Source organism: Solanum verrucosum, unplaced genomic scaffold (genome assembly GCF_900185275.1).
Source record: "Solanum verrucosum unplaced genomic scaffold, falcon-dt-bn FXZP01000134.1, whole genome shotgun sequence".
In the NCBI taxonomy this organism is placed as follows: Eukaryota; Viridiplantae; Streptophyta; class Magnoliopsida; order Solanales; family Solanaceae; genus Solanum; species Solanum verrucosum.
This window is the reverse complement of record NW_026020833.1, coordinates 1,524,487-1,538,821: the sequence shown is the minus strand read 5'-3', so window position 1 is coordinate 1,538,821 and position 14,335 is coordinate 1,524,487. Positions and strand designations below refer to the sequence as shown.

The 14,335-nt window shown below is 38.1% G+C and overlaps 1 protein-coding gene across 1 annotated transcript; it reads right to left on the bottom strand.

The window, feature by feature from the left end:
* Nucleotides 1–9,005: 9,005 nt before the first annotated feature.
* On the bottom strand, nt 9,006–9,464 carry LOC125813542 (uncharacterized). The gene has a single exon (XM_049493027.1). The coding sequence runs from the start codon at nt 9,462–9,464 to the stop codon at nt 9,006–9,008; it is 459 nt and encodes a 152-aa protein (XP_049348984.1).
* Between the last annotated feature and the right edge of the window lie 4,871 nt (nt 9,465–14,335).

The following is a 14,335-nucleotide window of genomic DNA, read 5'->3' as shown; positions in this document are numbered from 1 at the left end:
TAAAGCTGAACAAATATATATAATTGAATAGAGCACATTGAACAATGATATAATCTGAACATGATGAATAAGAGTTTAGGTATTTGGTTAATGGTTTTTAGGTTAGGGTTTATAGCTTAAGTTTTGCTAGGATTTGTTTAAGTCAAGAGTTTTTTTCAATTTACGATTGTTAAAGATTTTTTAGGATCATTATTGTTTTTACGATATATGAGTTCGAAGGGATTGGGACTTAGGGTTTTTGATTAAGGAAGTTTTTTAGTGTTTTTAAGGGGATTTTTAGTTTTAGGGCTTCTTAGAGTTTCATAAGGCTTAGGGTTGGGGGTTTATCCCTAAGGTTTAGGGTTTGAGTTTAACATTTAAGGTCTCCTAGGTTTTTTTAGGGTTTTTTTTAATGACCCTTGAAGGGGCAGGGGCTTAGGGCTTAGTAACACCCCAGGCCTTAGCATAAATAAAGCAAACATACAAGGAGGGGGACATAAACCTAACTTTCGATCCTATGGTGGTTCAGTAGTTGACCTACCTAAAAGGTTAGTCAACTCATCCCTATACAAAAAAAGATAAACGAAGAAGCTAAGCACTTAAGAGAGCACTCCTCTCGATAAAATGAATCTAGGAATCGTAAATAAGGGAGACTCCCTTTTACATCAACAAAAAAGATAATGCTATACCTATTCAAAAGAGTTATACTTTTAAACCATAGCTAGGTTGAATAGGCTGGACCCATATTCAGTGTTTTTTTTTTTATCTTCTTAATTTTCCTTCTCCTGGAACATGCCATCTCAAGCATGTCTAGTTGGTAGTATGCTCTTGCTTCCTTGGGTAATTGTTGACTGCTGCAACATATTTGTGGACTTGTGATCTTGTGACTTTGTATTGATAGGGAATCGGCAACAAAGCTGGCTTCTCTAAAGATATGTTTGTTGATATTCCATGGAGGATTGGCTTTGAGCATGATCCAGTCCACCAGTAGCTGCGAATCCAACTCCAAAATGACACTTTTGTAGCCTACTTGAATTAACCAGGTCATGCCAAATATGGCTGCTCCAAATTCAGCTTGGTTGTTAGTGCCTTCCCCCAAGGGAACAGTACCATATGAACACATTATTTACAAGTGACCTTTGATTAGAAACTAAACAACTATGTAGATAGATTTACTAATGAGAAGCTTCATATACAACACATATTGACTAGTTGAACCGATACATGAGACAAGTGAAACTATGAATACAGATGATAGCTTCACAATGTCTACAAAGCCTCTACTGGAATCCATGACTGTACCACTATGAAATATGCATAGTAAAGACTCGGCAAAGACCTGAATCTACCCGGAGCTCACCAACAACCGCTGAGTATCATGCACTTCTATTGGGGAGATCTACTAGTTGAGTACTTGTACCTGCAGCATGAAATGCAGCATCCCCAATAAGGGACGTCAGTACGAAAGAATGTACTGAATGTGTAAGGCATTATACAACCATATGTAAAATGAGAGCTCAAGTGAAACAAAATAGCAATGAATAAGAATTAGAGACCACCTTTGCTTATACTGGTGGAATCGTGTATGTTACATTCTTTTCTTTACTTTTCTTTGCATTATAATATTTATAAGATATATGATACAAATGACCAGCTGATCAGCGGTAGAAGAGGATGACCCATGCTAGGCATTTTAACCCCTGAGATGATTTCCTCATAATTCCACAAATTGGGATCGGCCCATGCTAGACTTTCCCCCCTGAGCTGCCACACTCTTATACCAATTGGGATCGGGCCATGCTAGGCTTTCGCCCCTGAGCTGCCACCCTTCTATACCAATTGGGATCGACCCATGCTAGGCATTTGCCCTTGGGGTGCCACCCATAATTATATAGATAGTTTCACTTAAATTCTTTATCTTTGAGATTGTTGTTTTGATGTTCAAACTTTTTCGAGATAGTTTTTTGGATAATCATAACTCTTTAGAGATTGTTCTTTTGATGATCATTATCTTTTTTGAGATTGTTGTTGATAGCATCCAAGGAAGCTCTACTCCATTGAAGGACAAGGATGAAGCTTTAGAAACTCCAAGGAGGCCCATTACAAGATCTCAAACCAAGGAGTTCAATGATAAGCTTAATGGGCTTCAATCGCTGATCCAAAGGTGTCTTATTGGGGAAGAAGAGCTCAAGCCCAAGGGAGAGGAATTTTCCAAATGCTACAATTATTTGGTGGCCCAAATTCAAACCCAAGATGAGGAATTTTAAGGTCCAATTTCGTGCAAATAAGGTCAAGAAGAGTCCAAGAATCAGCCACAACAAGAGTTGCTTTCTGCCCAAGTTTTGAGAGAAGACTAGTCAAACTTTCCAAGATTGTCAAGCTTCTTTTCCTAGTTGGGATTTACCTTATTTATTTATTATTTATGTATAGGTTATTAATATTTTCCTTAGTCTATTTATGGTCTCCTAAGTACCATTTAATGCTTTCCTAGAAGTACTAAATTTGTTCCTAGTTAGGTTACTTTATTTCCTTTCTAGAGTAGGATTCCTTGTAATTGTCTTTCTAGGGTCCTTGGACGTTTTTTTCCCCTTCTCCTATATATAGGATTCCTTTTCATTCATTAAAGACAATTTAGATTGATATTAATAATATTTGAGAGAGTTCTTTGAACCTTTCTGACTTGTTCTTTGAGAATTTATCTTTAAACCTTTACTAGTTTCATAGTTTAAGGTATAAAGTAACTTCTTCTTGTGATATTTTTGGTTTCTTTTTGGTATTCTTTAGAAGGTGATTAGTTTCTACATACTAATTATTGTCTTTAGTTACTCATAAAGCGGTCAAGATCCGAATCTATCGTTTTGATTCGTTTTCTCAAGTAAAGGCGTTAGATTTCTTCCATAAATCTATACGTTGTTACTTGGATCTTTTCAAGGCCTTAGAACATCTAATCCTTGGAAATTTGTGGATCTTTCCTTCGAATTTCCCATATCTTTAGTTAGTTTTTTTTGTTTCTTTTCTTTGTGCTTCCGCATTCTAATATTCAATTCTCTATTTGTGATCTCCCTTAACCTTGCTGTTATCAGTTGTTTTGGTGGTCATAATCATTGTTAAGATTTAGAACTATGGACTGGTAGTAGAAGACATATGAATATGGACTTACGATAATAACAATGACATGGGAAGCAAATGTGACATGCACATGTTATTGCATATGACTCAGTTAAGCATTTTGACATCTCAAATTGAAGCACATATCAAGTGAAGACATTTAACATTCAGCCAAGAGATTTGAACTCTATATGGTGGCCAGATACTCACTAACTAATATCAAATACAAGGTATACATGAAAGTGGAACCAAGGGAGAACGTGGGCAGAATCAACTTAAGGACGGATACATATTCCAAGTAAGTACCTATAAAATGTACAACAAAGCAAGTAGGGATCTTGTGAGGTAACATTATAGTCTAACACAATGGGAGTAATAACCAATAAAAGGAACATATGAACATGTGACAAGATGACATATATATATATAATTGAAGCTAGTTGGCATGATATGGAGATTGTATATCCAACATACAAACATATGTTACATGTGTAATCTAGGATCATTTTGATTTATATAAGGAAAATACGTGCCAAGGGTACTTTGACGGTGAAACAAGTTTAAAACTTATATATACTATGTCACTTTAAACTTTAGACTCAAATACCAACTTATGATCTCAAGTTTAAATACTTCCATCGACTTCAACTTAATCGGGTCTCATTAAAATCTACGGACAGTTCACTTTAATTTTATTCTATTGTCACTAGTTGCATAGGAAACCGAGTCCTTAACTATACCACAAGGAAATTTTTTAATCGTAATAAATAGAACTAGTACAGGGTGTTACAGCAGCAAAAGCTAGTAACAGTTCTCTAGCTTGATTCCTTATGATGCCTCCTGCTCCAATTCTGCCTGGGTTACTTAATGCACTGCCATCCATATTGATTTTGACCAATTGATCTGGAGGTTTTATCCAATTAACTAGAGTCACTTTGGTTTCATGGATACATTTTCCACCCAGCTGGAATAAATTCTTTCAGTTGCAAGGCCATTTGATTTGAGAGAAAGTTGTAGTCATGAGTTTGTAGTTGTCCTTGTATATTTCGTATTTGACTCTACTAACATTGGACGACTTGCCTCCATATTTACTAGCACATCGATTCTTCCATAGGTTCCAACAAATGAATATTGGTGTAGCTTGTAATAAAACCTATGTGCTTCATTGTTGTACTTGGCTGACCACCATTGCATGATGAGTTGGGGGAGGGAGCTGTGATCTGTATTGATACCAGCAGTTCCTGCAAAACTTTTCCACACGTAGGTCGCAAACTGTCCATTGTTGAATATGTGTTCTATAGTATCTAGGCTTGGCCTGCTGCAACAACAAAAACAATTTGCTGGCTCAATACCAAAGCTGGTTAGTTTTTCGTTAGTAGGAAGCTTACCACGAAGAATTCTCCACAAAAGAAAAGAAATTTAAAAAGGGATACTCTTATGCCAAATGAATGAGTTGAACTTGGTCTTGGTCCTCTTCTCCCTGATCTCATTCCATGCAGATGAACATCTGAATTTTCCATCATTGTTTGGTTTCCAGATTGCTTGGTCAGATAAGTCCTGTTGGGTGTAAAGCTTTGTGAACAGGATGTTGGCCAGTTGACTGTTAGGTGCCTGTTGAATGAACATGTCCCAATTCCATTGTCCTTCAAGCCAAAATTCTGCCACAGTGATGTTGTTAAATCTATGTCTGTCAGTAGAGAAGTGAGCAAGAGGTCCGACACCTAGCCAATTGTCCCACCAAAAGGAACAATTGCCGGAATTGAGTTTCCATTGAATGTGTTCTTCAACTTTATGTTTGTTATGCATAAGATGTTTCCAGGTCAAAGACTCTCATGTATCCCATTTCTTGCCAATTGGATTAGACCTTTGACAATATTTAGCTTTCAAAAAGTCTACCCATAGGGTCTGTTTGGATCTAAAAATCCACCATTGTTTATATTGAAAGGCCTTGCACACATCCTTGAGATTCCTCATACCAACACCCCTCTCATCATAAGGAAAGCTTAAATTCTTCCAAGAATCTCAATGGTATTTTTTCCTCTCATCCCTCCATCCCCAGAAAAAGTCAGCCATGATGCTTTGGATCTGCTTGAGGACAGTAACTGGAGGAGTCACTGCTGATAAGAGATGAATAGGTAATGACTGCAACATATGCTTGACCAATATTGCTCTACCACCATAACTTAATAATTTAGTTTGCCAACCTGTGATTCTGCACAAAACCTTGTTAATAAGATCAGAAAAATAAATAATCCTAGGTCTACCAACAAATAAAGGGCAACCAAGGTAGGTGATAGGGCCTTCCTTCTGTTTGAAACCAGTGATTCTCTTGATTCTGTCTCTTGTACTATTGAAAGCACATGAATGAACCATAAAATGACTTTTGTCTGTGTTAACCAGTTGGCCTGAGGTCTCCTCATAGGAATTCAAAGTCTGCATGATGAGTTTCAGAGTTTTTTGTCTTCCAAAAGTGAAGAGGATGATATCATCTGCAAAACTTAAATGGTTCACTTGGGGACCTCTGAGTTCCATGAAAAAACCATGATATTCTGGATTGTTGTGAAGCCTATTCAGGGATCTAGAAAGGACCTCTGCACCTAAAATAAATAGGGCAAGAGATAAAGGATCCCCATGTTTGAGACCTCTAGTGGATTGAAAGAAACCATGTCTTTTGCCATTAACAATAATAGAATACCAATTGTTAGCCATGATCCTCCAAATCATATCAATAAAGACTTCATCAAACCCCATTCTTCTCAACACCAAGCATATATAGGACAAAGAAACCCGATCATATGCTTTAGACATGTCCAGTTTAATAATAACATTGCTACCAATGTTTGGTTTCTTAATCTGATGAATAATCTCTTGGCCCAACATAATGTTTTATGATGTACTTCTCCTTTTGACAAAACCAGATTGGTTGAGGGAAACCAAATTCGGTAAGATAGGACCTGGTCTAGAACTTACTAGTTTAGATATGATCTTGCTTGTGAAGTTGCTAAGACTAATGGGCCTGAATTATGTGAGCTTAATTGGGGTTGTTCACCTTAAGAAGAAGAACAATGCAAGAATGAGAGAAATATTTGGGAATCATTTGACCACAAAAGAATGCTTGAATGACACCACGGTCCCATCCGGACCAGCTGCAGAATTAGGATTCATAGAGAACACCACCTCCTTTAATTCTTGCAGATTAAGCATGGTAGTGAGGCTTTCATTCTGCTCCTGATTGACCATCCTAGGAAAACAATCCAAGGTCCCTTCATTAATTAACTTATTGTCCCCTGTAAAAATATTCTGGAAATGATCACAGGCAGCCTTAGCAATAGTATCATCTCCCTATAACCATTTCCCATCATCTCTAATAAGCATATGAATAAACAACCTTCTTCTTCTCCCTCTTATCAGGGAGTGAAAGTATTTAGTATTGGCATCACCCGCCTTGAACCATTGTAGTTGAGTTTTCTGTTTCAAAATGGAATCCTCCAACTTTAAAAACTTGATATAATCTGCATTAAGCTCATGAAGGATTGTCCTGTTGGTATCCTTATGATCATGAGTGAGGTTCTCCTCAGCCACTCTAATCTTCTCCTCATATTCCCTGACTTTACTAAAAATATCACCAAGTTCCCTCCTGGACCAAGAACTAAGGGTGTTGGACAACCTTTTCAACTTCTGATGAAATCTCCACGTGTTGTTACCCTCTACAGTCCTTTCCCAACAAGTTTTAGCAGTGCCCAGGAAATTAGTTTGGTCAGCCCAGCAGTTTAGGAATTTAAAGTATCTGATGTGCTCCTCTTCTTTTGCATTCAGATCCATCAATAGAGGACAGTGATCAGACCCTATAGAAGGCAGGTGGGTGATAGTAGTCTGGGGCATCTTTTCCAGCCAAGCATCATTAACTAAAGCTCTGTCCAGCCTTTTCCAAATTATGTGTTGTATACCCCTCTTGTTGGACCAGGTAAATTTCTGCCCATTGAAGCCTAAAACCATAAGACCACAAGCTTCAATAATAGGAATGAACTCTAAACTTACTCTCAAGTTGTAAGGAACCCCTCCCAGCTTCTCTTCAATAAAACTAATAACATTAAAGTCACCTACAGAGCACCAAGGTCTGTTAGTTTCTGCAGCTTGATATAACATTCTATCCCATAAAGGTCTTCTAAGATGATCTTTACACTTGGCATACACAAAGGTGGTGGTGAATTGGGTCTGAAGTTCATTATGGCCAATGTCACAAGTAATGTGTTGCTCATCCTCCTCTAGTACTACACAATCAATGTCCATACTCCAGAAAAGCCAAATTTTTCCATTGCAATTACTCACAGCATGCTCCATAGCTAATTGGTTTTTAAAATTTTCAACATGAGTACTATCTGAAAAAGGTTCAAGCATAGCAATGATGGAGAGTCGGTGCATCTTTTTGAGCATTTTAAGTCTTTCAAGTTCCCCTTGGGTGTTGATCCCCCTCACCTTCCAAATAATTGTACTAATCATTGAGATGATCTGGAAGTAAATAGGCTAGTGTTTGGTCTGCCAACAGTGACAGTGTGGATGTCCTGAATTTTGAATTGGAATCTATCATGGTGTATTCCTCTGGGGGATAATCCCTGATTATTAGTCACCTGCTGAATGTCATCTGTAAGACCCTTATCAGGATGAGGACTAAAAGCTCTAATCAATAATTCACTAGTCTCATCATCATCATCAGGGTCCTTTAGGGATTGATTATCCTCATCAGGTTAATCCTCCGAGTTGTCAACAACATATTCATCAATTATAGGACCTTTGTTCATTTGACACTTTTCAAGCCTTTTATCTGGAGGGACATTAAGTGGAGAGGTCATATAATGGGCTTGTAGAGGAGTCATATCCATGCCCAATTACTCATCAACCATAATAAACTTCTTACAAATTTCACATTTTAGTTGACCCCGAATGGACAGAATATCTCGAATGATGTGCTTCCATCATAATCCTCTTTCTCAGTTCATCTACGTTAGGTACACACAATTTGTTTTGACACCGATGTACTCCCTCTTGCGTAAGTTCAAATGCTTTTGTCATACCTTATAGTACATTCTCCTTAAGCTGTAAAAGAATAAGATCAGTGTACTGCTTCTCTTTCACTTCCACTACTAATGAGGATTCTGCCGCATTTTGCACAACAACCCCTTCGTCTGAAGATTCAAGAAGGCAAACCCCCAAGCTAGCTAGTTGGCATAGATCCTTAGTTATTCCTTGTCTTTCCATAGACTGCCCACAAGTGCTTGCCATTATTTTATGGCTTAAAGCATCAGCTACTATATTGGCTTTACCGGGATGATTCAAGATAATAATGTCATAATCATTTAATAGCTCCAGCCATCTTCGCTGCCTCAGATTTAGGTCCTTTTGCTTAAATATATATTGCAAACTCTTGTGATCAATGTATATGTCAACATGAACTCCATACAAGTAGTGGCACCATATTTTCAAAGCAAACACAACTGCTGCTAGCTGTAGATCATGGGTTGGATAATTTTTCTCATGTGGCCGCAACTGCCTTTACCATGTTGCATCAATACACAACCCAAGCCCACTCCCGAAGCATCACAATACACTGCATAGCCTTCCGTGCCTTCTGGAAGTACCAATACAGGTGTAGAAGTTAATTTATTCTTCAGCTCTTGGAAGTTTCTTTCACATTCATCACTCCACTGCTGGTGAATTTGTTAGCCCGAATGACATGACTAAAAATTCAAAATGACCATACCGTGTTCGGAAAGCTGTCTTGGGTATATCTTTGTCTTTGACCCTCACTTGGTGATAACCCGACCTCAGGTCGATCTTTGAAAAACACCTTGCACCTTGTAACTGATCAAACAAATCATCAATTCTAGAGAGGGGATATTTGTTCTTAATCGTTACCTTATTTAACTGCCGGTATCGATACAAATTCTTAACGAGCAATCTTTCTTGCGTACAAACAAAACTGGTACCCCCCATGGGGACATACTAGGCCTTATGAATCCTTTTTCTAGTAAGTCTTTTAATTGCTCCTTCAACTCCCGTAATTCTGCCGGGGTCATTCTATATGGAGGGATGGAGATAGGTTGAGTATTTGGAATCACATCAATGCTAAACTCTACTTCTTGTTCTGGGGGTAAACTTGGAAGATCTTCAGGAAATACATCAGGAAACTCAATCACTAGCGGAATGGATTGAAGAGTTGGTGACTCCACATCTCTATTTTTCACTCTCACAAGATAGCATATGTATCCTTTGGACATCATCTTCTTTGCCTTAAGATAAGAAATAAATTTACCTCTTGGTACCCCAATATTACTTTTCCATTCAAGGACTGCCTCTTTTGGAAAATGAAAATGCACCATCTTAGTTCGGCAATCAACCGTGGCATAACAAGAAGCTAACCGATCCATACCCTAACATCAAAATCTACCATTTCTAGCTCAACAAGGTCAGCCAACGTATCACGATCACAAACAGTTACAATACAATTATGATTTACCCTTCTAGCTATAATAGACTCACCAATCGGTGTAGACACTTCAAATGGCTTCACTAATAATTCTGATGTTCTTCTGAACTTTTCAGCAATCAATGGAGTAACATATGATAGTGTAGACCCCGGATCAATTAATGCATATACAATATGTGAAAAGATGGACAATGACCTATAACCACATCCGGCGAGGCTTCGAAATTTTGTCGATCCCCTAGAGCATATGTGCGATTTTCTGAACTCTACTAAAACTAGCTGCTCCCCTTGATCCTCTACCCTGACCAGTAGGCATTTGTCCCCTACCCAAAGAAGGTGCTGATGATGATGATGCAACAACTGATCTAGTAGGTTGTGCAACACCACCCACACCCCTATGAGGGCAATTTCTCATCAGATGACCCGGTATACCACACCAAAACAAACATTTGTTCCAAACCTACATGCACCTAGATGATTCCTTCCACATTATTTACAAGACTGTCGAGGAGGTCTTGATTGGCTCATACTTCCCTGCTCTTGGTACCCCGTTGTTCGTGAACCTTGGCTTCACCTCTTTGCCCAAATTGATTGCCTCTAGACTCTTGACACCGAGGTGGGCCACTAGCTGTAGAGTAGGAAGATGAAGGCCTAGGCGGTCTGTTAAAGAACCGAGGCCTTAACTCTCCTTGGGATGGTGTGAACTACCCCATGGATCTGGCCCTCTTAGAATGCCCTATTTCTGACTCTTGTGTCCTTCTTCTTTGCCTTTGATCCTCCAACTTTTGCGCAATAGCTTGCATCCCTGCTATAACCATATCTTTATTCAACGAAGCAATGGTGTAGTCTCTAACCAGATATGAATCTAATCTATCCACATATGGATGAACTCTATCCTCCATAGTAGCTACTACATTAGGAGCATACCTGGCCAAGGAATTAAATTTGACACTGTATTGTCTCACACTCATACTTCCTTGGTAGAGATTTAAGAACTGATCTGCACGGGTCTCTCGGATCTCCAATGGCAGATAATGGTCAAGGAATACCTTTTTGAACTCTTTCCACGTAGTTGAAGGTGTAACTGTTCCCCTAGATTGCATCCAAGCTTCATACCACAATATAGCCACACCCTTTAATCTAGATGTTGCTAGCTCAAGTGCTTCTTTACCACTTACATGCATAACATCCAAAGTGCGTTGGATTTGATCTATAAAGTCCTGTGGATCTTCATTAGGATCTGATGGAGGGTCCAAATTAAGGAAGTCACGTATCCGCATACCAGCTTCTCTGTCTACACCACAGTACCTGCAACTTGACCTTCTTGCCTTTGGCCGTAGCCAGCAACTATACGAATCAATAATTGGATTGCATTCCTCAAATCTTTGCTCGGTAGCATTAATAGTGGGTTCTTGAGGTGTAGCTTCCCTCCTTAGATATTCTGGAGATGGAGGGGTCGGGGAAGTCTGTGATAGAGACTCATCTTGAGCCTCACTTTGAATAGCTTGATTAGGTGGTGGTTGGCTGGTCCCTTCTAGGCCAGCCACCTCTACTCGCTTACCTATACTTTTACTTCTTCTCGTAACCGGCATCTTTGCTATAATAAAGCAATTTAGAAGTTAGATACGATTCACATACAACATTGGTTCTATCACACGATCTACGAAATGAAAGAAAAGAAACAACTCCTAAATGTTTCATAGCCTCCTGTTTATAAATGTGGTGCACAACACATCCATAAGCAAGACTCTACACAGTCACAACTTTGTAGATTCCCTAGGATGACCTGCTCTGATACCATTTTTGTCACGCCTCACATTCCTTTAAGACGGACAGGCACCCGATACCCTAAAGGCCCGAGAGAACCAGCATGTAACCTGTGCTTAACTATGTATATAACTATGAGAATCTTGTGACAAGTTCACGTAGGATGCAGTGATACGAACCAACATAAGTAGACCTAAAACTTATATACATGACTTGGCCGATGAGACCACCACTTGTTAAGATGCAACTGAACCATATACATAAGTCTACAAAGCCTCTAAAAGATAGAAAACCTTAGAATAGGTCGGGACAGACTCCGCCTTGCTTTTAGCTACTATACAATACCAAAATGAAACTACCAAGGACTCAGTAAAACTCCGAATCAATCTGGAGCTCACCAAAAGTAGCTGAGTGTGGTGTGCTCCTACTGAGGAGGTCTACTAGCTGAAGTACCTGTGCCTACAGCATGAAATGCCGTATCCTCCCACGAGGGACGTCAGTACGAGAAAATCTACTGAATATGTAACACATTAACATTGATAAATAAGAGTTTGAATGAAACCGAGTGTCAATACATGTGTACATAAATCAAAATAGAAGATCACCTTTGTTAACTCTTGTGGGATCATGTATGCTACATTCTTGTCTTTAACTTTCTGTGTGTTATGATCTTTATAAGGCATGTGATACGAATGACCAACTGATCAGTTGTAGAAGAGGATGACCCATGCTAGGCATTTAAATCCCTGGGATGCGGTCCTCATAATTACACAAATTGGGATCAGCCCATGCTAGGCTTTCGCCCTTGAGCTGCCACCCATAATTATACAAATTGCTTTATTTAGATTCTTTAATCTTTGAGATTGTTGTTTTGGTGGTCATAATCATTTTTGATATTTGGAATTACGGACCAATAGTAGAAGACATGAAAATAATACTTCAAGGCAGTAACAATAACATAAGGAGTTATGTAACATCAATGCATTACTGGTGAGCTTAAATGACACAATTGACTTCAACTGACTAAGAGGAGGATTCACCAAACTTGCTTTTGTAAATACCATTTTTATACCAGCACATAGGAGGATATTTACACAAGTATAGAGTGGTGAACATATAATGAAGTAATTCTATACACTAAGGGGAGGGGGAAATATTGTCAACTATTTGAAGATCGTACGCTGCCACTATGTTTCCTTTACTAGGAATAGAACTTGGGAAATTCCATTATTGATATTGATTGCAAATATCAGATTTCATGCCGAAGAATATTGAATCGAATAGCCTTACATACCTTATTCTCTGACCAATATAACTATCACGATTCAACCTCCCCTTTTAGGTGTTAATACGTAAGTCATGATAAACTAATATTAGCAGCTATCACACCTGAGCCTCGTAAAACAGTAACTAACTTTGACTGGTAATGAGCCCATACACCCCTTAAATAATGTGTGTCAGCTCATCCTCCTTCTCTGCCCAATACACATTATATATCATTTTCCAAGATTATCCAAGCTGGACCAACAACAATACACATAAAACAGCCTCAAATATTCTTTATCATACAACCAATTGCTGAACTCACCACCCCTTGAGTTCTTTTGTGACAGCACACCACCGATAATTCCTCACTCAAACTCATACATAAGGAAGTAGAAAATGGAGCAGTCACCTTACCTCAATTTCTGCAACTTCTCCTTATAACTTGTATTTCTGTAGAACTTCAACTTCCCTTCACACTTAACCCAAAGAAGAAGAGAAAAGTATCTTAATAATTAAGGAAAGTAAGCAGTAAATTGTGGAAACTTCTGCCTTCTACTTATAATTGTGCATGAATAACGTTTTTTTTACGTTTATGATTTTTATGATTAGGGTTTTTAAATGTTTTAGGGTTTCTTAGGTTTTCTTATGAATTTGGATTTCTTAAGATTTAGGGATACGTAAGCCTAATTTAGGGAATATGTTTTAAGTTTTGGGTTTTTTTTTAGGGCTTATGTTTTTAAAGGGATTTATTTTTTTTCCTCGGGTATTATAGTTTTAGGGGTTTTAATGGATTTTAGGGTTTAGGGTTTAGCCCTATGGTTTATAGTTAAGGATTCAGAGTTTCTTAGGGTATATGATGTAGTGTTTAGGATTTCTTAGGGATTGATTTTTTTAAGGTTTTTAGGATTTAGGGTTTAGGGTTTAAGATTTTCTAGGGTTTTAAGATGTTTAGGATTTTTATGGCTTTTTTACGATTAAGGGGTTCTTGGATCATTTAGAGTGTAGGGTGTAGTGTTTAAGGTTTGGGGTTTTTCTAGAATAGGGTTTAGGTTTGTTAGGTTTAAGATTTTTAGAGGTTTTCTAAGTTTAGAGTTTTTAAAGTTTTTTTTGTTGCTTTTTAGGGTTTTGGTGTTTCTTAGTGCTTTATTGGGTTTAGGGTTTGGGATTTTCTTAGGGTTAGCGTTTGGGGTTTTCTGAGGGTTAGGGTTTTTGGATTATGATTTTTAAGGGTTTCTTAGGGTTTAGGGTTCAAGGTTTAGAGTTTGGGATTTCGGGTTCTTTAGGTTCAGAGGTTTTAATGTTTTTTTAAGGTTTTTTAGGGTTTAGGTTTTCTTTGTGATTTTTAGGGTTTAGGTTTTCTTAATGATTTTTTAGGGTTTAGGGTTTAGGATCTTTGGTTTTAGTGTATTAGGGTTTATAAGGGTTTAAGGTGTAGAGTTTCTTAGGGTTTTTTTAGGGTTTATGAGGGCTTATGATTTCTTAAGGATTTTCTAGGTTTAGGGTTTAAGGGATTTTGTTAGGGTTTCTTTATGTTTAGGATTAGGGTTTAGGCCCGCCCTAAGGTATAGGGCTTAAGGTTTTGGGTTTCGAATTCTAGGTTAAGAGTTTTGTAGGGTTTATGATTTTTATAAGTAGGGTTTTTAAATGTTTTAGGGTTTCTTAGGTTTTTTTAAGAATTTGGATTTCTTAAGATTTAGGGTTACGTAGGCCTAATTTAGGGCATATGATTTT

Excerpts from the sequence above, each read along its gene's own strand:
- LOC125813542 (XM_049493027.1), bottom strand. The coding sequence starts at position 9,464 with ATGGTGCATTTTCATTTTCCAAAAGAGGCAGTCCTTGAATGGAAAAGT.